This window comes from Podarcis tiliguerta (genome assembly GCF_965153285.1).
Source record: "Podarcis tiliguerta genome assembly, chromosome: 13".
In the NCBI taxonomy this organism is placed as follows: Eukaryota; Metazoa; Chordata; class Lepidosauria; order Squamata; family Lacertidae; genus Podarcis; species Podarcis tiliguerta.
This window is the reverse complement of record NC_139546.1, coordinates 15,034,568-15,061,730: the sequence shown is the minus strand read 5'-3', so window position 1 is coordinate 15,061,730 and position 27,163 is coordinate 15,034,568. Positions and strand designations below refer to the sequence as shown.

At 45.1% G+C, this 27,163-nt stretch overlaps 1 protein-coding gene across 2 annotated transcripts; it reads right to left on the bottom strand.

The window, feature by feature from the left end:
• Window positions 1-126: 126 nt before the first annotated feature.
• On the bottom strand, window positions 127-27,163 carry LOC310661487 (uncharacterized protein). 2 transcript variants are annotated; one of them, XM_083407703.1, is made up of 14 exons: window positions 26,900-27,163; window positions 26,613-26,758; window positions 23,033-23,596; window positions 18,696-18,911; window positions 17,370-17,466; window positions 15,426-15,533; window positions 12,182-12,327; window positions 10,586-10,624; window positions 9,170-9,261; window positions 7,056-7,217; window positions 5,555-5,626; window positions 4,105-4,245; window positions 2,917-2,988; window positions 127-983 (listed from the first exon to the last, which is right to left on the bottom strand). In XM_083407703.1, exons 2-14 carry the CDS (start codon window positions 26,639-26,641, stop codon window positions 544-546), a joined length of 2,178 nt encoding a protein of 725 aa, XP_083263829.1. In that variant the 5' UTR covers window positions 26,642-26,758; window positions 26,900-27,163; the 3' UTR covers window positions 127-543. The 2 variants fall into 2 exon arrangements, with proteins under 2 accessions (XP_083263829.1, XP_083263828.1); XM_083407702.1 differs by having other exon boundaries at window positions 26,613-27,163.

The window sequence follows — 27,163 nt, the reverse complement described above, 5'->3', positions numbered from 1 at the left end:
ATGATTACATCACCAAAGAGATGTAATCTAGAGGCTTCAAAAACCTTGGCACTTGTCTTGATGTTGATTTGTGTTGGTTTCAAATGCACTTTGCAAAAAGATGACAGCAGCAGCAGCAGAGATAAATAGGCTAAGGTTTTTGTTTATTTTTAAGAAGCAGAAGAGAATGGTTTGGAGAAACAGGTCTGCTAGACTTTATTGAAGTCTGCCAACAAGTCGTTCATCGAGTCCCCTCCCCATGCGAACCTGGCTTCCATTCTGGAAATAGGCTTCAGCGGCGCATATCATGGCCTGGCGCAGAGAAGCAATGAGACACACTCCAAAGATTCCCCTGTACTTGATCAGGAGGAGTAACTGTATCTGGTTTGGGGAGTTTTTCTAAATAGAATTTCTGCCAAACAGGAAACCAAAGATCTTTTATCAGTTAAACTCACTTGGATAGAAAGGTGCCTTGAGGATGCAAAGCACCCTTACTTTGAGGGCTTAAAGTCTGATGAGGACTTTGTCTCCTCAATGTAGTCATGGCTTTACTTCTTTTTGTCGTTATTGTTCTTCTTCTTCTTCTTCCTGGATGGTGTCTGTCTGGCCATTAGAGCCTGTCTGTGCCTCTGTCACCTCCATGGCGTCATGGTCTTTATCTCCCCCCTCTGCGTTATGCACAGAAGATGTAGATCTGGTACTTCTCAGGTCAGTAGCATCCGACTGAGATTTTGTTAGCTTGATGCCACTGCCTTTATCTCCCTCATTGGATGAGATGACAGTGCTGGGCCTCTTCTGGTCAGACTTCCAGGACAACCTTCTCTTTGGTGGGGCAAAAACAAGGTCTTTATTTGAACATGACAATGTCATCAGGGGGATGGGGCACTTGGCAGCGATGAAATCCTCATCGCAGTATTTCTTTCTCCATCGAGCGTCTGCATTGACAAGCTCAGTCACATCACGGAAAGGGCTCGCGTCCATGGCGTCGCATTCATATTGCAAACCTGATGGGGAGAAGCAGAAAGATCATTCGTCGTGAAGGCTTCCACAAACACGGTGCTATGTCATTACATCTCTGACTTCCAAAACACCCCCTTGATGTTGATTTTTAAAGCTGATCCTCAGAGCAAGACATGCAACACCTTTATTGGAAACAGCAACAAGTATGGGAAGGATGAACAAGCCGCAGGGAACTGTTGTAAACAAAACCTGCCTTTTTTCCCTTATGGGGTATCCTAGAGCCCATATAGAGTCCTTATGTAGGTTCCCTATTGGTAGGAGAAAATAACAGAGGCCAACCGGAGAATATTGAGAAGCAAAGCAGCTAGTAAGCCTGATCTTTATTGATCTGTTGCAACAGGGTCCTCACTCACCACACACAAGAGAGAGGAGGAACCCAGAACAATGGTGCGCAAGCCTTTATATAGACTTTGGAAATTGCCACCCTGTAGATCAAGACCACCCCCAGAAACATCATCCCTAAATCACAGAAAATGTGGTCTAAAACAGAAATTTAAATGTTGTTTTTCTCCTGTCGCTGTTTATCTCCTGTCTGGCAGGTTACTTGATTGGATACCTTGCTTGCTTGATTGGATTGCCTGGGGAGCCTGGCCAGTCTTTTGTAATGATAAATACTTAGTTCCTGGGCCAGGTCGCAGGCTCACACCCTATTCATATCTTAAATGTGCCCTTAAGACAGGATTTGTGAGGAAAGAGACAATGGGGAGGTTTCCCACTTTGACCTTGCGGAGAAAACATTTGCTCAGTTTGGGAATCAAAATGGTTTCAGGTCGGTCTTCCTGTGCTGATCTATGTATGTGCTTGGTTGGTACACTTATGAACATTTAACATATATCTAAGACGTCAAAATTCCTATCACAGAACCAAAATAAAAATGCCAACTAAATCGATATTGTGGGCCAGATTCGATTGTCCTGTTCTAGGAGAAGCCAGAGCAAGGGCTGCTGCTACTGCAGTTGGGTTTCCCCCCATGCACCCCACCTTGCCCAAGCAGTGTCAGATGAAACCCTGTGGAGGCCCCCAGGAAGTCAAAATCTTGGGGGCCCGTGCACTCATTAGTCCTAGGGCAGACAAAAGGAGACTGTGACGCGGCAGCTAAAAAAGCCAATGCAATTCTGGGCTGCATCAATAGGAGTATAGCATCTAGATCAAGGGAAGTAATAGTGCCACTGTATTCTGCTCTGGTCAGACCTCACCTGGAATACTGTGTCCAGTTCTGGGCACCACAGTTCAAGAAGGACATTGACAAACTGGAACGTGTCCAGAGGAGGGCAACCAAAATGGTCAAAGGCCTGGAAACGATGCCTTATGAGGAACGGCTAAGGGAGCTGGGCATGTTTAGCCTGGAGAAGAGGAGGTTAAGGGGTGATGTGATAGCCATGTTCAAATATATAAAAGGATGTCACATAGAGGAGGGAGAAAGGTTGTTTTCTGCTGCTCCAGAGAAGCGGACACGGAGCAATGGATCCAAACTACAAGAAAGAAGATTCCACCTAAACATTAGGAAGAACTTCCTGACAGTAAGAGCTGTTCGACAGTGGAATTTGCTGCCAAGGAGTGTGGTGGAGTCTCCTTCTTTGGAGGTCTTTAAGCAGAGGCTTGGCAACCATATGTCAGGAGTGCTCTGATGGTGTTTCCTGCTTGGCAGGGGGTTGGACTCGATGGCCCTTGTGGTCTCTTCCAACTCTATGATTCTATGATTCTATGACTCCATGATGGGAAGGCAAATACCCCCTCCGTAGCAGTGCATGAGTCATTGTAGGTATGTACAATCATAGAATTATTGAGTTGGAAGGGACCCTGTGGATCATTTAGTCCAACCCCCCCCCCATTCAATATCATTGGCTATAAAAGTTATAAATGGAAACCATACTATGTCAAAATGATATCGTTTAGCCAAAGCACTAGGCAACCCACCTTCTTCCTCAAAGCCTCTTTGCAGTCCCCATACAGTCTGAAGGAAGCTCAAAATGTCCACATTCCCATTCTCTACAAACAAAATGTATGTTAATGTATGTTTCCTGAGAAAGGTCTAGTTCGTTTCAGCTTATCATGTAAAAAAGACCTTTTGAGATAATAGGTTTCTTTAAAATTTTGCCTACGATTGTTCAAATAATTAATTTTGGAGGGCACATTTATTTTTATTTTATTTTAATGTAGTGATCCATGGATAATTGTTGACATATTTGCCTTCATCATGGTTTTGCAGAAGGGCATGTTGTTGCATGTGTCTTAAATAAGCAAATATTTTCAAAAGTTGGGCAAAGCGAGAGGGAAGGCTGAGACACAAGAATAGCACCCCTCCAAGCCTAGAATTTCTTTCATGGTTTAAAAGTGAGAAGAGAACTTGAAGAGGAATCACAACTGGATATGAAGCATCAAACAAGAACTTCTGTTGACATCAAAAGAAATGGAGAACTGGCCAGATTTTCCAGTTCCAGCACCAGTTTGGATGAATAAATGACCAACAGACACCTCCACAAGTTTTATTTGGCTACCTTTGAAGGTGACCTGGAAACTACAACTAATCCAGAATGCGGCAGCTAGACTGGTGACTGGGAGCGGCCGCCAAGACCACATAACACCAGTCTTGAAAGACCTACATTGGCTCCCAGTACGTTTCCAAGCACAATTCAGAGTGTTGGTGCTGACCTTTAAAGCCCTAAATGGCCTTGGTCCAGTATATCTGAAGGAGCGTCTCCACCCCCATTGTTCTACCCAGACACTGAGGTCCAGCGCTGAGGGCCTTCTGGCAGTTCCCTCATTGTGAGAAGTGAGGTTACAGGGAACCAGACAGAGGGCCTTCTTGGCAGTGGCGCCCTCCCTGTGGAACACCCTACCACCAGATGTCAAAGTGAACAACTACTACCAGACTTTTAGAAGACATCTGAAGGCAGCCCTGTTTAGGGAAGCTTTTAATGTTTGATGCATTACGGTATTTTAATATTTTGTTGGAAGCCGCCCAGAGTGGCTGGAGAAGCCCAGCCAGATGGGCGGGGTATAAATAATAAATTATTATTATTATTATTATTATTATTATTATTATTATTATTCTAATACCATGTCTGATATGCTTTCTGCAACTTGTTGCAGAGTGATACTCACTAACTTCTGTGCATCGCAGCGCCTGTTGTATCTCCTCGTTGTTCAAGTTGACTCCCAGGCCTATCAAGACTGTTTCCAAGTCATCAACGGCCACCATACCTTTATTTATTTTCCTGAAAATCCAAAGAATAGTCTGGAAATCTAAAGGATGCACATGGGAGAGAAAGGAGAACAATTACTGAGCCTGAAATTACCTTCAACCTTTAGGAACAAGAAGCCCCGACAATAACAGACTGGCATTACAAACTTCAAGAATTTGCTGAAATGGAGCGGTTAACAAATACCCTGAGAAGCAATTCAAAACAAAAAATTATGGAAAAGTGGGATAGATATAAAACATATGTTCAAAAATACAGTAAAGGTTCGCTATGCTAGCATTTGATTGACATTGGAGTGAGACTGAGTTGAGAAATAAGACTAAGAGCACATATTGATATAGCAATGTATTAGATAATATGTAAAGAAATATACAATAATAAGAGTACATTCATTTGTAAAAAAGGAATATACAACGGGAAAGACAGGAAGTCTAGTGTGTTGGTATGTATATGATTGGGGATTGTTTTTGTTTTTTCTCTTTGTTCTTTCTTTCTTTTTTGTTTCCTTTTCTTTCTAGGTATATAAAATTTGTATATAAATTTGTATACATGTTGGAAATTACATTATAGTAAGTCCTGTAATGTAATATGACATTTACCGATGTAATATAAGAATGTTAACAAATAAATAAAATGCAAATTCAAAAAAGAAAAAAGAAAAAAGAAATTACTTTCAACCTTTAATTGCCAGGTGATGTTGTTTAGGCTGCCTGGGCAGATCGATGGAGCCAATATGGTGCTCCTACCAATTTGCTGAGGTGACCCCCACCTTGCTGCTACCCCACCCAAATTCAGTCCCATCGAGGTAAGCTGGTGTTGGGTGGACAAACCCACAGCTCAGCCTTCAACTTCAGCTCTGCCACTGAAATAAAACTGACCCCCAAAAGGCCAGACATCCAGATTGGCACAAAGTATGATTTTGTAAAGCAGCATCAGCAACTGCAACAATAGATAAATCTTTTGTGTTAAGTTGTGGGTGAACATATCAGACGACACAGCGATTCTTCAAACAGCTCTTGTTTATTCACAGGCCAGAACTGAACTGAACTGAAGGGTTCAGCCAGCCTGCTTATATAGAGCTCCACTAGAATGCAACAGTAACCATTTTCTGTAACTATCCAATCACTGAACGTCACTTTCAATCCCTTATTTGCCTATGTGCACCTGAACTATCTACAGTATCCCCCTGCTGGCCCAGGGTGAGAACTTCAGTACATAACACTTTTAGTTTGTGCAGAGAGGGTGGAGGAGAGAGAAACAGTTGACAGGAATGCAGACAGAGAGTGACATAGAGAGCAACAATAGGAAAGCGGCCATCTTTCCCCTCGCTCCCTCAGTTTCCCTTATCATACCCTCAGTGTCTGTGAAAGGCGAGGTATTGTTCACAACTTCCAAGAATTCAGAGAAATCCAGAGTCCCAGATGCTGTAACGGAGAAAGACACAGAAGCTGAGTTGAAGTATGTGTAGGCGCATCACATCGAAACCTAGTTTTGTGCAACTATTCAGGTGTTTCTGTTACAGAAATTAATACTGTGCAGTTTGAAGTGACCGGAAGCATACAAACTGGCTCCTTTGGAAGAAAACATTGTCCAGGCCCAGAAAAATATTATTCAAACTTTGACTTGCAGAACTCTTCGAAAACAGAACATAAGCATCACAGATACATCCAAATTATCCATATATTGTCCAGCACAGGCTCAACAACTTAGAAAATATGAAATAATCCAAGCAGACCTAGAAATAGTTTCTCCCCACAGCCTGCTTTCCATCCTTCATTGGCCTTAAGATGTTTACTCTCCCTTCAGGAGAGAGTTTCATTTACATCCACACTTCATGAAATTTGGGAGACAAAAGAACTTTCAAAATGGAGATTTGCAGGTCATTTAGCAGCTCAGCTATTTCTCTACCTGCCACCCTGATATTTGTAAAGTCTTCCGGTTTAGGCTTATGATAATATAATAATAATTTATTATTTATACTCCGCCCAGCCACTCTGGCAGCTCCCAATATATTAAAAACAGAATAAAACATCAAACATTAAAAACTTCCCGAAACAGGGCTGCTTTCAGATGTCTTCTAAAAGTCAGATAGCTGTTTATTTCCTTGACATCTGATGGGAGGGCATTCCATGGGGTGGGTGCCACTACCGAGAAAGCCCTCTGCCTGGTTCCCTGTAACTTCACTTCTCGCAGGGAGGGAACCGCCAGAAGGCCCTCGGAGCTGGACCAGGCTGGATGATGGGGGTGGAGACGCTCCTTCAGGTATACAGGGCCAAGGCCGTTTAGGGCTTTAAAGATCAGCACCAACACTTTGAATTGTGCTCAGAAACGTAGAGTGGTGCCTCGGGTTAAGTACTTTATTCGTTCCAGAGGTCCGTTCTTAACCTGAAACTGTTCTTAACCTGAAGCACCACTTTAGCTAATGGGGCCTCCTGCTGCTGCCGCACCGCTGGAGCACGATTTCTGTTCTCATCCTGAAGCAAAGTTCTTAACCCGAGGTACTATTTCTGGGTTAGATGAGTCTGTAACCTGAAGCATATGTAACCTGAGGTACCACTGTACTGGGAGCCAATGTAGGTCTTTCAGGACCGGCATTATATGGTCTCGGTGGCCAAGGTATAAAGAAACTTGTTCTTGTGGAACACAAATTGTCCTTCAGTCTGTTCACCCCACCCTCAACTGTGCAGGAGCAGGATCTGACACACTTAAATCAGTGAACGTAGCTGTTTTCATATAGCAGTCGGATTTCAACAGGGCTTCTGGGCATATCAGAGTTCCCCAAGATTGCATCCAATGAAGGTAAAACAACTGCCAGGGAAAACCACAGATCTGAGGATGAAGGTTGTCACATACCGGTCACCTTGACATGCCTAAGTGTCCGATGCATTTCAGCATTGGTCACTAGGATGCCCAGGGTGTGCAAAGTCAAGAGGAGATCGCTGGTGTGAATCATTCCAGACTTAAGTGTGCTGAAAACAGTGCAGGCCTTGGAGAGCCCTGAAGAGGATGCAGACTCTGAAAAGTAAGGATGAGAGTGCGTTGGTTTCTGGAACTGATTGGGAAAAAGAACAAGAGGCAAAAAACTTTGGGGGAAGGGTTCTAGCTCAGTGGTAGAGTAAAAAGGTAAAAGGTAAAGGACCTCTGGATGGTTAAGTCCAGTCAAAGGCAACTATGGGGTTGCAGCGCTCATCTTGCTTTCAGGCCAAGGGAGTTTGTCCACAGACAGCTTTCCGGGTCATGTGGCCAGCATGACTAAACCACTTCTGGCGCAACAGAACACCGTGACAGAAACCAGAGCGCACGGGAACACCGTTTACCTTCCCGCCACAGCAGTACCTATTTATCTACTTGCACTAGTGTGCTTTCGAACTGCTAGGCTGGCAGGAGCTGGGACAGAGCAACGGGAGCTCACTCCGTTGCAGGGATTCAAACCGCCAACCTTCTGATCAGCAAGCCCAAGAAGCTCGGTGGTTTAGACCACAGCGCCATCAGCGTCGCGGTTCAGTGGTAGAGTATTTGCATGCAGAAAACCCCAGGTTCAGTGGTTCAGCATCTCAGCATCACCAAGCAGGGCTGGGAGACCCATCTGAATCCCTGGAGATCCACTGCCAATCAAAGTAGCTAATAATGAGCTAGATGGATCAATGCCCGCCCCCCCGAATTGGAACACAAAACCTGTGCTATATTCAAATGCAGTGGCTTAGATCCAGTCCAGGTTGTGTTTAGGCCCCACCCAAATCAATGGGGCTTGAAATCTTACAGCACCACAAAGACTAACATATTTATCACATAGTCTTTTGTGGGTTACGCGCATGAAATGCTCTCCTGAGTTTCAGTGATGTGTGTGTGTGTACATACACACAGATTCAGACCCAGAGCATTTGGGGCAGAGGGAAAAGACTTACTACTGTGAATTACACAATTATCACTCTGTGTACTTTCTGCCTTTCAAAATGGTGGCACTTAAATGGGTCTGGGAAATGATTGAAGCTTGTGATGTCAAAAAGCTCTCCACATCTCAGGATGCTTGAATTAAAAAGATAAAAGCACCTTACACTTTAATGTAGCTCTGATTTGCTTTCATGTTGTCGCTATCTCTCCAATCACATTTGGGTAAAGATACAAAAGGTGGAGATTTATTCCCCACTCTATGTTCTTGGGACTGTGTAGGCTTATAAATCGAAATAAGCACCGTATTTTTCGCTCTATAAGACGCACCAGGCCATAAGACGCACCTAGTTTTTGGAGGAGGAAAACAAGAAAAAAAATATTCTGAATCTCAGAAACCAGAACAGCAAGAGGGATCACTGCGCAGCGAAAGCAGCAATCCCTCTTGCTGTTCTGGCTTCTGGGATAGCTGCGCAGCCTGCATTCGCTCCATAAGACGCGCGCACATTTCCCCTTACTTTTTAGGAGGGGAAAAGTGATTCTTATAGAGCAAAAAATATGGTAAATGTTTCTCTGTTAGGAAATCTGCAGATTTTTCAGCCGCACAGATTTCTCTTGTCAGGGCAAGAATACATTAATTACCTGCAGAACAGCCACAACTGGGGGGAAGAAAGACACAACATATCACAAGGACAGGAAAAAACACCACAGACAGAATAATTGCCACACACAGGAATAACGAGGATATAGTTTGAGTTCCTCACTTGTAGTTTTATAAATCATTTAATGTGTCAACATGTTTAGAAGTTATTCATATTGCAGTTATTGTATAAGGGATTGCTATTTTGACTGGAGTGTAATTGAAATTAATAAGATTTTGGAATGCAGAAATAAAGCAAATAATCAATTCTAGCACATGGGGGGGCACCTTATCCACATTATATAATTCGGTATTTGAACTATTGATATTAATAATTGTATTATAAATTGGTATCGTTATAATGAGGCTATTATTGGATTGCAATTGAAAACTAATAAAATTATCAAAAATGAAGAAAAGAAAAAAACACACGAATTACCTTCCCATCTAGGTCCCGCCTTACACATCGAATCCATTTCATTCTCCCCTTCATAAACAGTTATGTGGAAATTGTAGATAGCTTTAGCTTTCCTGTCAAAACACATGCAGAATGACTAAAATGATTTTTGCTTAATTTTGACCCATTTGTTGATCCCTGAGGGATCAGAATCAAACTAATAACTACAATAACATCATCTGTCTATCAGATGTCTGGGGGTGGGTGGAGATAAGTCTATACCAAGTGCCAAAAAGATGTCAGTGAAGGCGCCAGGCAGACCTCGCTTGGGAAAGCTTTCCACAGATTGGAAGCCACAACTAAAAAGGCCCTCTCCCTGGCCACCACCCTCTGAGCCTCCCTCAGAGGGCAGACCTGGAGAAGAACCTCAGTTGAAAATCTAGTGTCCAAGAGTGTTCCTATAAGGAGAGGCATTTCCTGAGATGTTGGTGTCTGGAGCAATAACGAGCTTTATAGGTCAAAGCCAGAACTTTGAATTGGGCTTGTAAACATATCCAGTGTTGTAACATAATTGGTATTTATTTTATTTGTGTGGGTGCTTGTGCACCTGTGAACAACACATTGGTGATTCCTGCCACAGCTTTAGGACGGAACTGAATGTAAAACCACAATTTAATCCCATTTCCCGCTTTATGAATCTCTGAGCTTCAGTTAAGTGTGGCTTGAGTCCGCTGAGGGATGACAGTGGGATGGGCATAGCTCAGTTGGTTAGAGCATGGTGTTGATAATGCCAAAGTTGCAGGTTCAATTCCCAGAAGCGACAGCTGCATTTTCCTGCATTCCTGTGGAAATGAACGGTGAGACAAGCTGTGAAAGAGGCAGAACCAAGATGGCAGAAAGGAAGAACAGAGGAAAGCTGGTGAGCCCAACAAGCCTGCACTGTTAGAATTCCTGCTCCATGATTGCAGTCATGGGATTGTTGTCTATCACATGACAGTGTATGTTTTGACTCCACAGAGTGGCAAGTGATGGAGACAGGATGTTTGTGTTACTGTGTTCTGTGAAGTGGGACTATTGTCCTTTGTCCTTTCTCTTTGCTGTCTGATGCTAGAGAGAGAGGGAGCCATGTTGCAGTGCTCCATGTGCGTTTATATGCAAGTAAAGTCGATTAGCCAAAATGCTGAGTTGCTGAGGTCTGTCACGGAATTTGTACAAACTGTGCGGATCCCTAAGTGTGCCGATGTCTGTTGGCATCGGTCGCTGTGATGTTCGGGCTGAAGAAAGCTTTTGAAGGTCCCGAAAGAACGGCCAGGAGGGAGAGAACATGCCAGTCGGGCATGTGTCTCTGCCAGGGTCCTACTTGAATGTAGGACGAGCTCCTGACATGCACAAGGGAAGGTGGAGATAAAAGAACCGGGAGTCAAGTCAAGGCAGGACAGAAGGGTCTGGAATACTCACTTGCCCTTTTTAATAGTCATGGAATCCTCCGTGCAGATACTGTGGAAGGCAGAAATGGTGGTTACTTAAGGTAAAGGTAAAGGGACCCCTGACCATTAGGTCCAGTCGTGACCGTCTCTGGGGTTGCGGCGCTCATCTCCCTTTATTGGCCGAGGGAGCCGGCATACAGCTTCCGGGTCATGTGGCCAGCATGACTAAGCTGCTTCTGGCAAACCAGAGCAGCACACAGAAACACCGTTTACCTTCCCGCTGGAGCGGTACCTATTTATCTACTTGCACTTTGACATGCTTTCAAACTGCTAGGTTGGCAGGAGCAGGGACCGAGCAACAGGAGCTCACCCCGTTGCGGGGATTCAAACCACCAACCTTCTGATTGGCAAGTTCTAGGCTCTGTGGTTTAACCCACAGCACTACCCGCGTGGCTTAATTACCGGTAACTCAGACTTCCATGAATGACTGCAGGGGCAGATTTAGGGCTCTGCGAATGGTGAGCACGGAATGGGAGCTACCGTCTCAAAGCCCGGTAGGTGAGGTGCTGGCCTTTGAGAAGGAAGAGATAGGGTCCCAGAGTCCTCCTTGCTCCTTCCCAAAGCCTAGTTAGCACTTTCCCAGCTTTGGGAAGGAGGTGGAAGGGCTCTAGGACCCTGCCAGAGCCCTCCCGCCTCCTTCCTAAAGCCAGGTGCCTCCTTACCTACCTTACTGCCCAAGTTTGCCACTGGTGACTGAGTCCCTCCAATGAAGGAGCAAGAGGCGGACCAACCAGTGGAAATATTTTCTTACACTCTTCACATCAAACAAGATTTTAGACAAGTGGTAATGTGTTCAAATTCTGCTTATTGGCTTCCCATGAGCATCTTTCTTTGGCCCCTGGGAGAACATATTCTTGACTAGATGGCCTTTGATCCAGCAGGGCTTTTCCTCTTCTTATACTGCTTAAGGGCTTTTGCTTCGATTGAGGAAATTGACAAGATCAGAGGCAAATTGATGAGAAATCAGCACTAAACTTGAGAGTCTCCCGGTCTGAACAGCCGAGCTGGCAGACTTGCATAAATATGGGAGAAGATGAGTTGCAATAGAATTAAATAGGCATTCGTTTCTAATATGGGTATACCTCTTAATTGTAGAAACCTCTAAGAGGCTTACACTGAATATAAAATATACATTAAAGTTATCAATAAAAATAAAAACAAGCTGACCTTAAAAATAAATCCAGGTATACATATAAACGGTAGTTGATTCTCCCACCCACCTCCTTGCATGCCTCTCTTACATATCTGGGTAGGCTTGCCTAAACAATTTAGCTTTTAGCAAGTGCGAAAAAACAATACAGAGAAAGTGTCCAAATAAATTGATGGAGGAAGGGTGGAGAAGTTTGTCTTAACCAGTGTTTATTTCCTAACAAGAAATAAAAAATGTTTAGGGGGTACTCTCATTTTGACTCAAGAAGACCACCATTTTATAGTTCAAATTGGGAAAAATAAATACAGCAAATGGACAAAAATACAAAGATTCACAAAATGTTTAGGGATATGTGTATCCCTGCGTCCCCCCAGGAAAAAAAAAAGCACTGGTCTTAACTATTCCAGGGATTCTTACTTGTCATAGCAGCTGTCATTTTCTTTTCGCAAGATGGGTGGCCTGGTCTTGCTTGGAAAAGTCTTGCTAATGGTTGTTTCCCCCGTTTTCTTCTTTTTGATCAAAACAGGCGGTCTCTTCTCCAACCTCCCATAGTTGGAGTTAATCTGTTGGTGAGGATGGCAAGGTTGTGGCTACAGCAAATGCTCAGAGCTACAGCCTAGCAATCTCAGATAGTTAAGGAGTGATGGGGTTGAGATTAAGGAGAAATCTCTTGGCTTTAAGATATCTCATGGTGACAACCAAAGCTTGGAGAGAGATTTTGGGAAGCTGGTGTTTCTCTGTGTGTAGCCTTATCAAAACAGCAGCTGAAGTTGTTGCGCTTCTAGTTAGTTGGGGAAGATAAATATTCTATGAGTAAGTTTGTCAGTATTGCATCACCAACTGCATTTAGTGAAGTCGGAGAATTCAACGGAAGCAGGAGCAGAAATTATTCATCCTGTGTCCAGAATGGAAATCGATTCAGCAAATATCAGCATTTGCTATTTTATTCAGTCCCCAAACAATTCATAATTTATTACAAATTCCCCTTTCCAGTTGCATAGATTTTCATTTGCACTGTAATGAATGGTGTGGAATGATGTAATACTAACACAATTAATTATGTGCTTAATTGCATAAACGTCTGCCACAGTGGACAGGCAGACAAAGACTGTGCTCTTCGTCAGAAGCCGAATTGCAGCGGAGCAAAAAAGGTCTGCGTGGGACAAACTCAGGTCGGAATGCAAACCAATACCTTCTGGCATCCCTAACTGCGAATTAGCATTGCCAAAAGTGATGAATGGCCATGCAGTGTGATCATAAGTATACAGAAAGCAGCGGAACTTACACTGTCTTCAGCTAAACCAGCATAAATTACCCTTATTTTAACCTCTGTTCAGGAATGAAAGGTACTGCTTGCTGATGCAGCCTAGGTTTGGCAGAGGAGGCTGAAAGAAGTCTTTAAAACATACCTTGACTTAACAGCACCCTTTCCACTGCCATAGGTTCTGCCCTATTTTGAGGTCACATGACTGAGCTGAACCAAGTCAGGATCCAGCATAAGTCCTGCCCCCATGACCAGTCCTGCCCCTCCCTCAGAATACCCATTTTTCAGGGCTTACACCAGCAAAAGACCCACCAGTCTCAGCTGAACTGGCTGAAAGAGGGAGTTACATCAGCATAATGTCTGTTGACAGGGAATCATCATCAACTTCTTCTTCTTCTTCTTCTTCTTCTTCTTCTTCTTCTTCTTCTTCTTACCCCGCCCATCTGGCTGGGTTTCCCCAGCCACTCTGGGCAGCTCCCAGCAGAATAATTAAAACTCAATAAAACATCAAACATTAAAAACAGGGCTGCCTTCAGATGTCTTCTGAAAGCCAGATAGTTGTTTATTTCCATCACCTCTGAAGGGTTCCACAGAGAGGGTGCCATTACCAAAAAGGCCCTCTGTCTGGCATAACCCATGCTATGCTGGGAATAAGCTGACTGAGCCAGAGATCCAAACTTACTCATCCCAATGGATCGGGGTAAGAATTGGTCTTTAAGCTGAAAAAATATATAATGAAGTATGGAACCTATGACTGGCAAACCATATCATGCATGCAAATTAACTCTGCCACAAAAGAGGGTACAAAAAAAAATGGCTCTTAGAAGAAGAAGAAGAGGAGTTTGGATTTGATATCCCGCCTTTCACTCCCCTTCAGGAGTCTCAAAGCGGCTAACATTCTCCTTTCCCTTCCTCCCCCACAACAAACACTCTGTGAGGTGAGTGGGGCTGAGAGACTTCAGAGAAGTGTGACTGGCCCAAGGTCACCCAGCAGCTGCATGTGGAAGAGTGGAGACACGAACCCGGTTCCCCAGATTACGAGACTACTGCTCTTAACCACTACACCACACTGGGTCTCAGGACAGATGAGGTAATACTGCTCTTCCTGGAAGGAAGTATCAACAAGTTCTTGTGGCTCTCTGCTATCACTGAAGCAGCCTGAGTTCCGTCTTCTCTTCACTATAACTTACCTGTCCTGCTTTCTGCATGTAAAAGAGGGAGGGTAACGGGAATTGAAGGTATGACAGGTTGGCAACGTTGTTATGAGTTTCTGGGTGACAGATTCTGAACCCCTGGATTCAGCAAATGTTAAAATATAAACCAGGCCACTTTCCTGATGAGGCAATTGCCTGGGAGATGAGACATTAGGAGAACAAAGGGCAGGTGACGGGCTATTAGGAAAGCCAGGGCTGTTCTTCTGTTGGCAGAACAGCACCAGTCCCATGGTTTAATTCACTGGTAATGGGAAGGTACCTGCTGTAGGACACTGAGGGGAACTTGGAGTGAAGGCAGCTTAACAAGGGGGGGCTTCTAGGGTTAGAGCCATGCAGGGCCGGCACAATACATTTTGGAACGTGGGGTGAACCATAAAATGGTGCCTTTCATTGCCAGGAAAGAAAGGTGAATACAGTGGTGCCTCGCAAGACGAAAAGAATCCGTTCCGTGAGTCTCTTCGTCTTGCGGTTTTTTCGTCTTGCGAAGCAAGCCCATTAGCGGAGTAGCGCTATTAGCAGTTTAAGGGCTATTAGTGGCTATTAAAGGCTTAAGGGATTAGCGGATTAGCTGCTAAAAGGCTATTAGCAGCTTAGTGCCTTAGAAAAAGGGGGTGGGGAGCGGAAAAAATCGCAAGAATCGCAAGAAATTTTCGTCTTGCGAAGCAAGCCCATAGAGAAATTCGTCCTGCGAAGCGCATTGAAAAACGGAAAACCCTTTCGTCTTGCGGGTTTTCTGTCTTGCGAGGCATTCGGCTTGCGAGGCACCACTGTATGTACATCAGGAACAAGAGAGGGAATCAAATCATCCTTATCCACTGGTTGAAAAGGAAATCAAATGTCATTTTAGGAGAAAAGGGGACTCGGCCTGAACTACATGGCTGGGGGTTGCAGAGCCCAGGAGATCCCAGAGGGCGACCCCCACCATTTTCTCCCTAGGGGTGAGAATAGACCAGGAGCACCTCCTATTTGCGAAGAAGGTATGGGGGTGCTGCTGAGGAGGTGACAGATCCAGTCTCCAAGGAGCACACCACAGCTGTTGCTGCTACCACAGGCCAATGCATTCCTTGGAGGTAAGATCTGCTGCCTTTGTGGTTCCTCCCGCCTGAGGCAGTTACCTCGCCTTGCCTCACAGGTAGGCCGGCCCCGGATTCACCTTGTTATATGCAAAGATTTCGGCTCCCACCTGGGTCGCTTTATCAGCGGTTGGGGGCTTTGCTCTCTGTACACGGCGTCTCTGAGGGGACGGCGTCCTCGGAAGCACCTGCAATTTCCGCATGAGCATCAGCTTGCACTGTTCAACCCAAGAGAAAAGACAATTCCAAGATGACAAACAATGTTGATCACTACCCCACTGTTGAAATATATGAAGAACTCTTGTTAGTTGACAGCGGCTACGACTGTCAATCTTAGAGGTCCTTATAGTAGCAATTTTCAGGTGACAACTGTGGGATGTCATCCATTGGAGCAGTCAAAGACAACATTCCTTATCTCCCTAGAAGGGGCACAGGCAGGAGGACATCCAGTCAGTGTAACTTCCTGTTCCACTGGTCTGGAACATACTCCCACTGCATGTGATCTGGGAGATGGCTGTGGCTTTGGCTGACTCCATAAAATAGCCGAGTCATGCAGCCATTTTCTCAGTCTTTATCTTGCTGTCTTGCTGTTCTTTTGCTGCTGGGCTGCTTTCCTGCAGCCATTTTGTTATCTAAATGCAATTTTGCTGTCTGCTGGCTCTCAGCCAGCAGCACATGAGTTCAGTCTCCATATGAGATGAACTCACAGTCTCTTTCTTTATGTAACCACTAAGTAAAGCCTGCCTTTCGGGAAACTGAAATGCGAGTACAGTGGTACCTCGGGTTACATACGCTTCAGGTTACACACTCCTCTAACCCAGAAATAGTGCTTCAGGTTAAGAACTTTGCTTCAGGATAAGAACAGAAATCGGGCTCCGGGGGCGCAGCAGCAGCAGCAGGAGGCCCCATTAGCTAAAGTGGTGCTTCAGGTTAAGAACAGTTTCAGGTTAAGAATGGACCTCCAGAATGAATTAAGTACTTAACCTGAGGTACCATTGTAAACTTTTTGTTACTTTACTCAGAAGCGACTCTTGTGTCTTTATTCTTCTAAGAGGGTTTAAAGGGGACACCAGGAAATAATCTTAACGAAGAGATTCAAACGAATCTGCAAACTAGCTTCCAGCTGTATTGAGGGGAATCTGCTCTGCTACATCAGTTACTAGTGTGAGTGAAGGAAGGAGAATACTTATTCAATATATTCTTTCCTACTATCCTTAACATTCCCATAACAACTGTGCATACAGTGAACACATGGGAAGAAGAAGAAGAAGAAGAGTTTGGATTTGATATCCCGCCTTTCACTCCCCTTCAGGAGTCTCAAAGCGGCTAACATTCTCCTTTCCCTTCCTCCCCACAACAAACACTCTGTGAGGTGAGTGGGGCTGAGAGACTTCACAGAAGTGTGACTGGCCCAAGGTCACCCAGCAGCTGCATGTGGAGGAGCGGGGAATCGAACCCGGTTCCCCAGATTACGAGACTCCCGCTCTTAACCACTACACCACACTGGCTCAGTGAGTAGAAGGGGGCCAGGACCATGCGGCAAGCCCAATCTGCATATTACTAGATGGTGTGACTAGTTCTTATGTGTGAATAATTGTCACTGGGAAATGCCAGGCATCCCAGACTATTGGCCATTCTGGCTGGTGGAGGACCATGGGACCTCCCCAGCTCTGCCACAGTGGGATGGTTGGGAGCACCGCCTCCCCACAGGTTGGGGGGCTATGCTGCAAACTTTTCAAGCAGCCAACACATCCCCACAGAGAAGAATTATGCAAGGGGCCTGCGGCAGCTGCTTATGGGGCCATTAAAAGCAGCACCCGTTTATTACCCAGCATTATCAATATGTGTTCAAATTCTGCCAGTGGCATTTCAACTGCATACTGTTTGCCACTTCATTGGCCGCACTGAGCTGTGCGATTTGATTTCCTGAACTGTGAACATGCCACGATGCCATGCATCACTACGCAACACCAACCCGCCCGCCCATTGCACTGGATTGGCTGCGTAGACCCACACGATCTCACTGGTCTGGCAGAAGTCAATACTCATCTTACCTGAGTTCCTTTATCAACAGTTTCAGGTTTTACTTTGGGAGAAGGGGGTCTCTGAAGTGGGACCTTTAAAGGCACTGGCAAATTCTGTACGGATCGCCTGTGGAAAATGGCAGCACATCAGAGAATGTTCTCTCCTTCCTTCTATCCATCTGTCTTCAAAAAGGACACTTTGGAACTTAATTCTGATACATACTTGGTGTATCTATATCATTGCAAGAAGAAGATGGCCTTCTTTAGGAGGGTATTTACAACTTCATACTCTTCAACATTTCTCTGATGAAAATAGGGGCATCTTATTCCATAATAGGGATGCGGGTGGCGCTGTGGTCTAAACCACAGAGCCTAGGGCTTGTCGATCAGAAGGTTGGCAGTTCGAATCCCCGTGACGGGGCGATCTCCCGTTGCTCGGCCCCTGCTCCTGCCAACCTAGCAGTTCGAAAGCACGTCAAAGTGCAAGTACATAAATAGGTACTGCTCCGGCGGGAAGGTAAATGGCGTTTCCGTGCACTGCTCTGGTTTGCCAGAAGCGGCTTAGTCATGCTGGCCACATGATCCAGAAGCTGTATGCCAGCTCCCTCGGTCAATAAAGCGAGATGAGCGCCGCAACCCGAGAGTCGGCCACGACTGGACCTAATGGTCAGGTGTCCCTTTACCTATTCCATAATAATGATTGCCCCAGTCACTCCAGGTGGCTTCCAACAGATATAAAAACATAATGAAACATTAAACATTTGAAAACTTCCCTATACAGGGCTGCCTTCAGATGTCTTCTAAAGGTTGTGTAGTTACTTATCTCCTCGGTTCAGTGAGTTGCCTAACTCCATGCCCGCCAACATTTCTCTGATGAAAAGAGGGACATCCTGCCTTATCCTACAACATTCCACTGATGGAAGTAGGTACATCCTAAAGAAAAGTGGGACATCCCGGGATCAAATCAGAAACCAAGATGGTGTCTGTAAATCCAGGGCTGTCCCTGGAAAATAGAGACACTTGGACAGTGGCGTAGCGTGGGTTGTCAGCACCCGGGGCAAGGCAAGTAATTTGTGCCCCCTAACCCCTCCGCACCGCACCGCACCGCATGCCCCCGCAGTGGGCGGCGACCCAGCGGCTCGGATCAGATTCGCACAGCCAGCACTGCAGTGAGAGAGAGTGAGTGAGCCAGGTAGGGGCAGAGAGCTGCGAGTGCGAGTGCCCCCCCCCGATGTTGCGCCCGGTGAGGCCGGCCCCCCCTGCACCCCCCACGCTACGCCACTGCACTTGGAGGGTTCCTGAGCTCAGACATGAACTGTAGGCCATCTTCAGTCCCACCTCTCTACTTCTGCTTACATGGAATAAGTGGATCTAGCAGAGACGTAGGAGAGGGAATCCTTCTGCTTCTTTTTGGACTGCGGTTTTAAATCCACAATGGTGGTAATAGAAGGCGGCTTTAATTTTTTGTCTTGAGGCTGTTGTGTCGGTGTCACCATCAGACCCTCCGAAGTTTCCTCGACCTCCTCCTTCAGGTCGGGGAGTTTGCCATCTTTAGATTGGTGTTGTGGAATTCTGTAGCAAGGGAAGAAGAAAGAATTAGTCCAGTCACAGGCATGAATGAAAACTACTCCTCTCAACAGGAAGAATGGCAGATTAAGTTGACGGACTACGTTGAAATGGCAAAAATGAGCAGAAAGAGCAGAAATCAGGAAAATCAAAGCTTTAATAAGGAATGGGGGAGGTTTACTTTACCTTAGAGACCACTGTAAACAGTTAAAATCGTTAGCGGGATTTTAATAACACTTGTAATGCAACGAGAACTATGGATATAATGGAGTTATAAAAATTTGGATTATTATAAAAGATGCAGCAGCAGAAAAGGCTGAACAATGGGACCCACAAAGGGGGAGGTGGGAAGTCCAGAGATTCATGGGAATCTTGTACTTTTAAATGTGTTGTGGTATGATTGTAAATTCTAATATGAACTGTATTTTTCGCCCTATAGGGCGCACCGGCCCGTAGGACGCACCTCGTTTTTTTGGGGGGGAAATGAATAAAAAAAAATTATTCCCCCCCCCCAGCCCCCAGAACAGGCTGCTATCCGCAAGCCTTGCGAGCCCGGCGGCAACTCCGGAGGGCGCCCCGTGCTTCGGGCTGCAGGCTGCTTCCCGCAAGCCTTGCGAGCCCGCGGGAACTCCCGCCAGGCTTGCAAGGCTTGCGGATAGCTTCCTGAAGCCTGGAGAGCGAGAGGGGTCGGTGCGCACCGACCCCTCTCACTCTCCAGGCTTCAGCAAAAGCCTGCATTCACCCCATAGGACACACACACATTTCCCCTTCATTTTTGGAGGGGAAAAATTGCGTCCTATAGGGCGAAAAATACGGTAAAACCAAATATATATTTTTTTGAAAAACAAGAAAGAAAGAAAAAGAAAACTGAAGTGTTGGTGGGTTCCCACAAGGCAAGACACATTGATAGCAGCAAGAATCTTTCTTGAACTACAAAACTGGGAAACAGGGGCAAAGCAACTGCTTATATACATTCCTGAAAGCCTGGGCTGCTCCCACTCCCAATGTGATTGGCTGTCTAAACTTCCAAGCTGCGAATCACGACTCAGGGTTCAAGGGCCAGTGGCAGAGGCCCAAATCCTGAAATTTTCTGTGACTGGACATCATGTATCGAATCAGAACGCAGGTGCTCAGAATCCTTTGTCCAGACTTAAGCTCAGGCAAACACAGACCACTGAATACATAACAAAAACTATTCCCCTCAAACTGTCTTTTTATAGCGAGGGCAGTGCTTTAGCCTGAGCAGAGGGTCATCTTAGATGTTAGCGAATTCAGGGTGCAATTGAGGAAATTCTGAAAGGAGGAAAACACCCTTCTTTCCCCACCCCACAGCTTGCAATCCTCTGGTAGGGAAGCCAGCTTCTTCCTTAGTCAACCTACTTCAGGAGAAAGGCAGGGCCGGAATGGTGCTGTTGATTCACCTGGATCTCTCAGCAGCATTTGGTATCAGTAACTGCGGACAATATTCTTGGGTGGTTCTGCTATTTTTTGGAGCGTTTGCCTAAGTAGTTCAGAATGGGTGGCCTTTTGAGCCTCTTTTACAGGATTATAACTAGCTTCCTGTTAGAATTAGATGCTGCCTGAGCAATGAGGCCTACTTAGCTTTCCCTGTGTTTTATTTGGCTCACTCTTTCATCCCAATTTCTGACTTAATGCTGCAGCTCAGACCCACTGGCTTCCTTCCCAGGTCCTCGCTCATCTCAGACAGCAGCTTACAGTTCAGCCCAGACAAGAGGAATTTTAGCTCACCCTGTTATGTACTGATGTTCTCACCCTGGGCCAGCAGGGGGATACTGTAGCTAGTTATGCAAATGAAGGATCGAAAGTGACGTTCAGTGATTGGATAGTTTGTATGCAAATGAAGGATCGAAAAGTGACGTTCTGTGATTGGATAGTTTTAGAAAGTTGCAACAGTTACAATTGTTCGGGAGCTCTATATAAGCAGGCTGACTGAGCTCCTCAGTTAGTTCTGTTCCAGCTTACAAATAAAGAGCTGCTTTGGAAGAATCTCTGTGTCATCTGATATGTTCGCCCACAACTTAACACACACCCTGGCATTTGAGCTGGGTGGCAGCTGCTCGGGGATCTGTTCTGTCCATAGCTGGCAACTTTTCCCTTTTTTTAAGGGAAATTCCCTTATTCCGAATAGGATTCCTCGCAAGAAAAGGGAAAAGTTGACAGCTATGGTTCTGACCCTCATCCTATTTAACACCCATACAAAGCTACTGGTTGAGCTCAGGCAGGGTCTCTGGAGTTCTTAAAACCTTGTTTTGTGATAGTACTAAGGGCCATCTTTACCCAGGAGTGCAAGGGGTGTGGGACACCCGAGAGCTGAATTCTGGGGGGCGCCGGATGCCTGCCGCTGAAACCACTAAGCTCTTAACTATCTACCTGTTATGAAATAATAATTTTGATCAAGCTAGAAAAACAAAATACATATATACCTAGGTATTACCAAAATGTATACAGTGGTGCTCCGCAAGACGAATGCCTCGCAAGACGGAAAACCCGCTAGACGAAAGGGTTTTCCGTTTTTCGATGTGCTTCGCAGGACGAATTTCCCCATGGGCTTGCTTCGCAAGACGAAAATGTCTTGCGAGTCTTGAGATTTTTTTCCGCTCCCCACCCCCTTTTTCTAAGCCGCTAAGCCGCTAATAGCCTTTTAGCAGCTAATCCGCTAATCCGCTAAGCCTTTAATAGCCTTTAATAGCCGCTAAACAGCTAATAGCGCTAAGCCGCTAATAGGGTTGCTTCGCAAGACGAAAAAACCGCTAGACGAAGAGACTCGCGGAACGAATTAATTTCGTCTTGCGAGGCACCACTGTACCTACTGTTTCACTAAAGGACTTTAGACTTTGTGCGCTCATTTACCAAAATCACGCCGTGCCAGTGCTTGTCATTCACAATGGCGGCGTTTGTCAGACTCAACGGTGGCACTTGTCATTCTCAATGGCACCATTCACATGAAATTAACTAAATTTGGGGGCGCTGGGCAGATCTTTGCACCCTTGTGGCGCATATGTTAAAGTCGGCCCTGACAGTACTCACCAGAACAGGGTGTCGTCACCTCTTCTCCTTGTTTGCTGCTCATAGCTGCTGTTTCACGCTGGAACCCACAACACGTTCCTCCCACCCCAAGATGTGAATACCAGCCCTTCATGTTACTTTTACCAAAAAAGAGAGCAATGGTTAGCAAGGTAATAAAAATATTATACAAAAAAATATTATTTCTCACAAAAACAAAAACCTTGCATTAAAAAAAGAAGCATAAAATAAAACATTTCAAACAACTATATACACAGTCAGTATTGAATCCATATTATGGGATAACTTGAATCCCCCAACTTCCTTCCCCTTCCATCCTGGTTCCTTTGTATTATTTTGATTCACGCATGTCAACAAAGTCTTTATCTCTGATTACCTCCAATTTTAAACCTTGTCTATAACATTTCAAGTGTTGTTGTTTTAATCCTGCTAATGTATTAACTTGTGTACATTGCTTTTGTAAATATGCAATAAACATTTCCCATTTTTTTATATTTCTTGTCATCTTGATTTCTAAGTTTCCTGGTTAATTTAGCCATTTCAGCATACTCCATTAACTTAATTTGCTAATCTTCCTTGGTGGGGACGACTTCTTCTTTCCAATGCTGGGCTAGCAATATCTGGGTGGCCGTTGTTGCATACATAAACAAATTCTTATATTCTTTAGGTAGATCAATTCCTGTAATACCTAATAAAAAGTCTTCTGGTTTTTTTAAACAAAGGTTATTCTTAACTCCCCCCCCCACTCATTATATATAATTTCCCATAATTTTTTAATAATCTTACGTTGCCACCACATATGATGAAACGTGCCTTCTACCTCTTTACATTTCCAACACTTATTTTCTCCAGTTTTGTACATTTTTGCCAACTTAACCGGTGTTAAATACCACCTATACATCATTTTCATATAATTCTCTTTATAAGTTAATAAATTAATGTAAATCCATTTGGGACATTCCTCACACAAAGGATGGTGCTGGATGCTGCCACTTGGTGCTGAAGTTGGCAACGCTAGGGACAACTTAAGGAATCAAATGTGAAGCACAAGATTTCTGCCACAATGCCAGAATGTTACTTACTCATCCAATTGAGGTTGAGAGGCACGGGAGATTTGTAGTCCATCCTGCACTTCTGCCAAATAAAAATCTGGTATCCTGGAAAGAGGATATAGGGAGGGCTCTTTACCAGGGAGGTGCAGCAGTGATGTTTTCACACGTTCCTCAACCCTGTCCTTTAGATCTTGAGGATTATCATCGTTGGCCTGCTCATCTGGGCCTTGTGGCTTGTTCTCCTGGTCCTGCTCCTCAGCTAATTCTTGGGTTTTATTGTCCTCGACATTTGGCTCCGTAAGTTCACTGCTCTCTTCAGCCTGCTCAATTAGGTATTCTGGCTTGTACTCATCAACCTGCTCAGATAGATCTTGGATTTTAATTTCTTCAAGATCTGGCGCCGGAAGTTCACTGCTCTCTTCGGCCTGGTCATATAAGTTTTGTAGCATGTTCTCCTGGTCCTGCTCAGATACTTCTGGGGGTTTATCGTCTTCGAAATTTGGCTCCTGAAGTTCGCTGATCTCTTTGACCTGCTCATTTAGCTCTTGGAGTCTGTTCTTCTCCTCAGCTTGCTCGTTTTTGTCTTGTTGGTGACTGCGAGGGAAGGAAAAATAAGCCCAGTGACAAACATGAATGAAAACACAAGACTATAATATGGTTGGTGTCAGGGAACTGCCATTGGAGCGGGAGGTGGAGAGGAGGCTCCCGGACGATGGTGGAGAGGGTCCTAGTAGAAGGAGGGATAGCCCATCCTCTGGGGAAGGTAATCAGCGTAACACCAGTGGGGAAGGGGAGGAGATGGAGGAATCGGAGAGGTGGCTCCAGGACTCTTCGCAGGAGACCAGCGGAGAGGGTACGAGTACTCCGTTGCCCACACCCACCTTGCGCAGAAAACTTTCGCGCAGGCAACGGGGGAGGAGACTGGGCGTCAAACAGCTTCTATGCTGGAAGCGGTTTAAGAAACGCCCACTGACGGATTCTGCCAGCGACTGAGGCAGCCACGGAACTTGAGGCTGTCCTGACAGAAAGGGTTCAACCATGCAACCTAGCCAGGAGTAAAGGCAACTTACGCCTAGAACCATTACAGTTGGATAATGCCATTAGTGGTGAGGATACCATGAATGTGCAAAAAAACCTCCAGCAGCAACAACAAAAACTACAACAAGGGAATAGGCAATATGGGCGAGCCTTGGTTTCACAAGCTTCATTCAGACAGTCCGCAGCTTGTGTGTCAAAATACAATTAGAAATCATATAGCACATTACCTGACAGACCACATTGTTAAGTGGTCTGCCAAAACCCTCAGGAAGATGGGGAGATTTGGGAACCACTCATCTAGAACAGCACACAGAGTAAGGGACCGGTAATTTATTCCAAAAATTAACCTCATGTTTCACAGGTCATAAGAAGCGGTTCTTTCCTTATCCTTGATATACTCGGGATCAAAAAATGTCATAAATAACACTTAATAAGTGACAAGTAGAAGGAAGTACGTAAGGACTCTTGGGATTTGTCATAAATAATCCCCCTCTATTCTTGGAATTGTTCCTTTTTGTCTTTGTTTCTCTTCCTATTTTTTTTCAGAATTACTGTATATACTCATAGTTGCTCATAGTATCATTCCCCACTACCTCAGTGCTTGTCTAGACCACTGAGCCTCTTGGGCATGCTGATCAAAAGGTTCGAATCCCTGAGACGGGGTGAGCTCCCGTTGCTCAGTCCCAGCTCCTGCCAACCTAGCAGTTCAAAAGCACATCAGTGCAAGTAGATAAAGTAGGACCGCCTCTCCTGGTATGTCCCACAGAGGAATTTACGCTCTTCAAACAAAAACATCTTGAAGATCCCAAGCCACAGAGAGGTTAGGCTGGCCGCAACTAGAGCCAGGGCTTTTTCGGCTGTGGCTCTGATCTGGTGGAACGCTCTGTCCCAAGAGACTAGGGCCCTGTGGGACTTGACATCTTTCCGCAGGGCCTGCAAGACAGAGCTGTTCCACCAGGCCTTTGGCCAAGGCACAGCCTGACCCCCTCCTTTGGCAATCCTCACAGAACTCTAGCCCAAAGGTTGCCATCAATTTGATTTGAATTAATTTTATAATGAAATGATTTTAGAATGTTGTATTATTTTATTGTTGTTAGCCGCCCTGAGCCCGGCTTCGGCTGGGGAGAGCGGGATATAAATAAAATGTATTATTATTATTATTATTATTATTATTATTATTATTATTATTATTAAATAGGTACTGCTATGGCAGGAAGGTAAATGGCATTTCTGTGCACCCTGATTTCTGTCACAGTGTCCCGTTGTGCCAGAAGCGGTTTAGTCATGTTGGCCACATGACCTGGAAAGCTGTCTGTGGACAAACGGACAAAAGCTGTCTGTGGCCTGAAAGTGAGATGAGCGTCTTTGCTAAGAAACCAGAGGCCTTTCTCTTAGGAATCATTGGAAATGAAATAAATAGAAAGGATCATAAACTTTTCCAATATGCAGTAACAGTGGCAAGAATATTACTGGCCCAGAAATGGAAACAAGAACAAATACCAACATTGGAGGAGTGGAGAATGAAGTTGATGGACTATGCAGAACTTGATAAACTGACCGGGAAGATCAGATATCTACGAGATCAAAAGTTCATTGAGGACTGGGGAAAGTTAGTTGAGTATTGGGAATGTATAAGTGATAACGAAATAATGTTAGTGGCATTTAAAGAAGCTCTGTAATAAAATAAGAAATATTGTAAAAAAGGAAAATAGAAGTGGGGGGTAGGCATAAAGGCAATAGCAAAACTTGGAAATGTGTAATTAAAGAAGATATAATTCAGATGATTGGCAGAGAGGTTGAAGGAAGTCTAAAAATGGAAAAATTTATAGAAGTTGTAATGTGGTGTGATTTGTATTTTCTTTTGATGGAAAATTAATAAAATATAATTATATAAAAAAAAGTGAGATGAGCGTCACAACCCCATAGTCACCTTTGACTGGACTCAACCGTCCAGGGGTCCTTTACCTTTTTTACCTTGATCTGATGGTGCTCAGACAGAGCTGAATTGTTCTTTCTCTTCTCCCTCACATCACACAGGAAAAAGCACTTTTGGTCTAGGAGCCACCTTCCTTACCCTACTTTCTTGAAGGGCAGGGCAATCCCAAAATGTTTAGACTGACTTCTTGAGAATAAAGTATTATCAAAAAGCAAGTTGATCACCCTAATTAGGGGTATATCAATAGCTGGGTAAACTTAAAGGTAAAGGGACCCCTGACCAGGTCCAGTCGCTGACGACTCTGGGGTTGTGGCGCTCATCTCGCTTTTCTGGCTGAGGGAGCCGGTGTACAGCTTCCGGGTCATGTGGCCAGCATGACTAAGCTGCTTCTGGAGAACCAGAGCAGTGCACGGAAATGCCGTTTACCTTCCCGCTGGAGCGGTACCCATTTATCTACTTGCACTCTGACGTGCTTTCAGACTGCTAGGTGGGCAGGAGCTGGGACAGAGCAACAGGAGCTCACCCCGCCGCGGGGATTCGAACCGCGGACCTTTCGATCGGCAAGCCCTAGGCTCTGTGGTTTAGACCACAGCGCCACCCGCGTCCCACAGGGTAACCTTTAAGAGCTCCAATTACCTGCCAACTCTGTTGATGATGTCATCCATTTTCCAGGAACCACAGCAGGGAGATGTACTCCTTCCACATTAGCAGGGATGGCAACCAAAACTGATAAGTCAAAGGTCAACAGAAAAGATGAAGGCCACACAGCAAGGTTCTCTTCACTGGAGGTGGAAAAGAAATCATTGAGCACTTCTTCAATGGCCCTTCATCCAGAGCGAGTGGAGGGGGAAAGAATCAAAGGAACAGGAGGAGCACCAAGGGAAGACTACCTCCTTTTCCAGTCCCTCAGAACCACAACTCACTTGGTCAGAAGCCGTAGGGATCAGCGATCTTGTTGGGTGGCGTTCGAGGGCCTAGGATGAGATGAACCATCAACGGGGAGGTACAGCTAGGAGCAGAAATATGGGGATGGAGTGGAGACCAGGGCTTCCATTTTCCCCAAGGCAGCTCAGGTGTTACAGCTGGTGGAAGCAGGGCCACGAGAGTTCACATCAGTGGTTCTCCACCAGTGCCATGTTTTTCACCACCACCGTCGCCACTTGGGTGGCAACTGTTGTTTGAGAGGT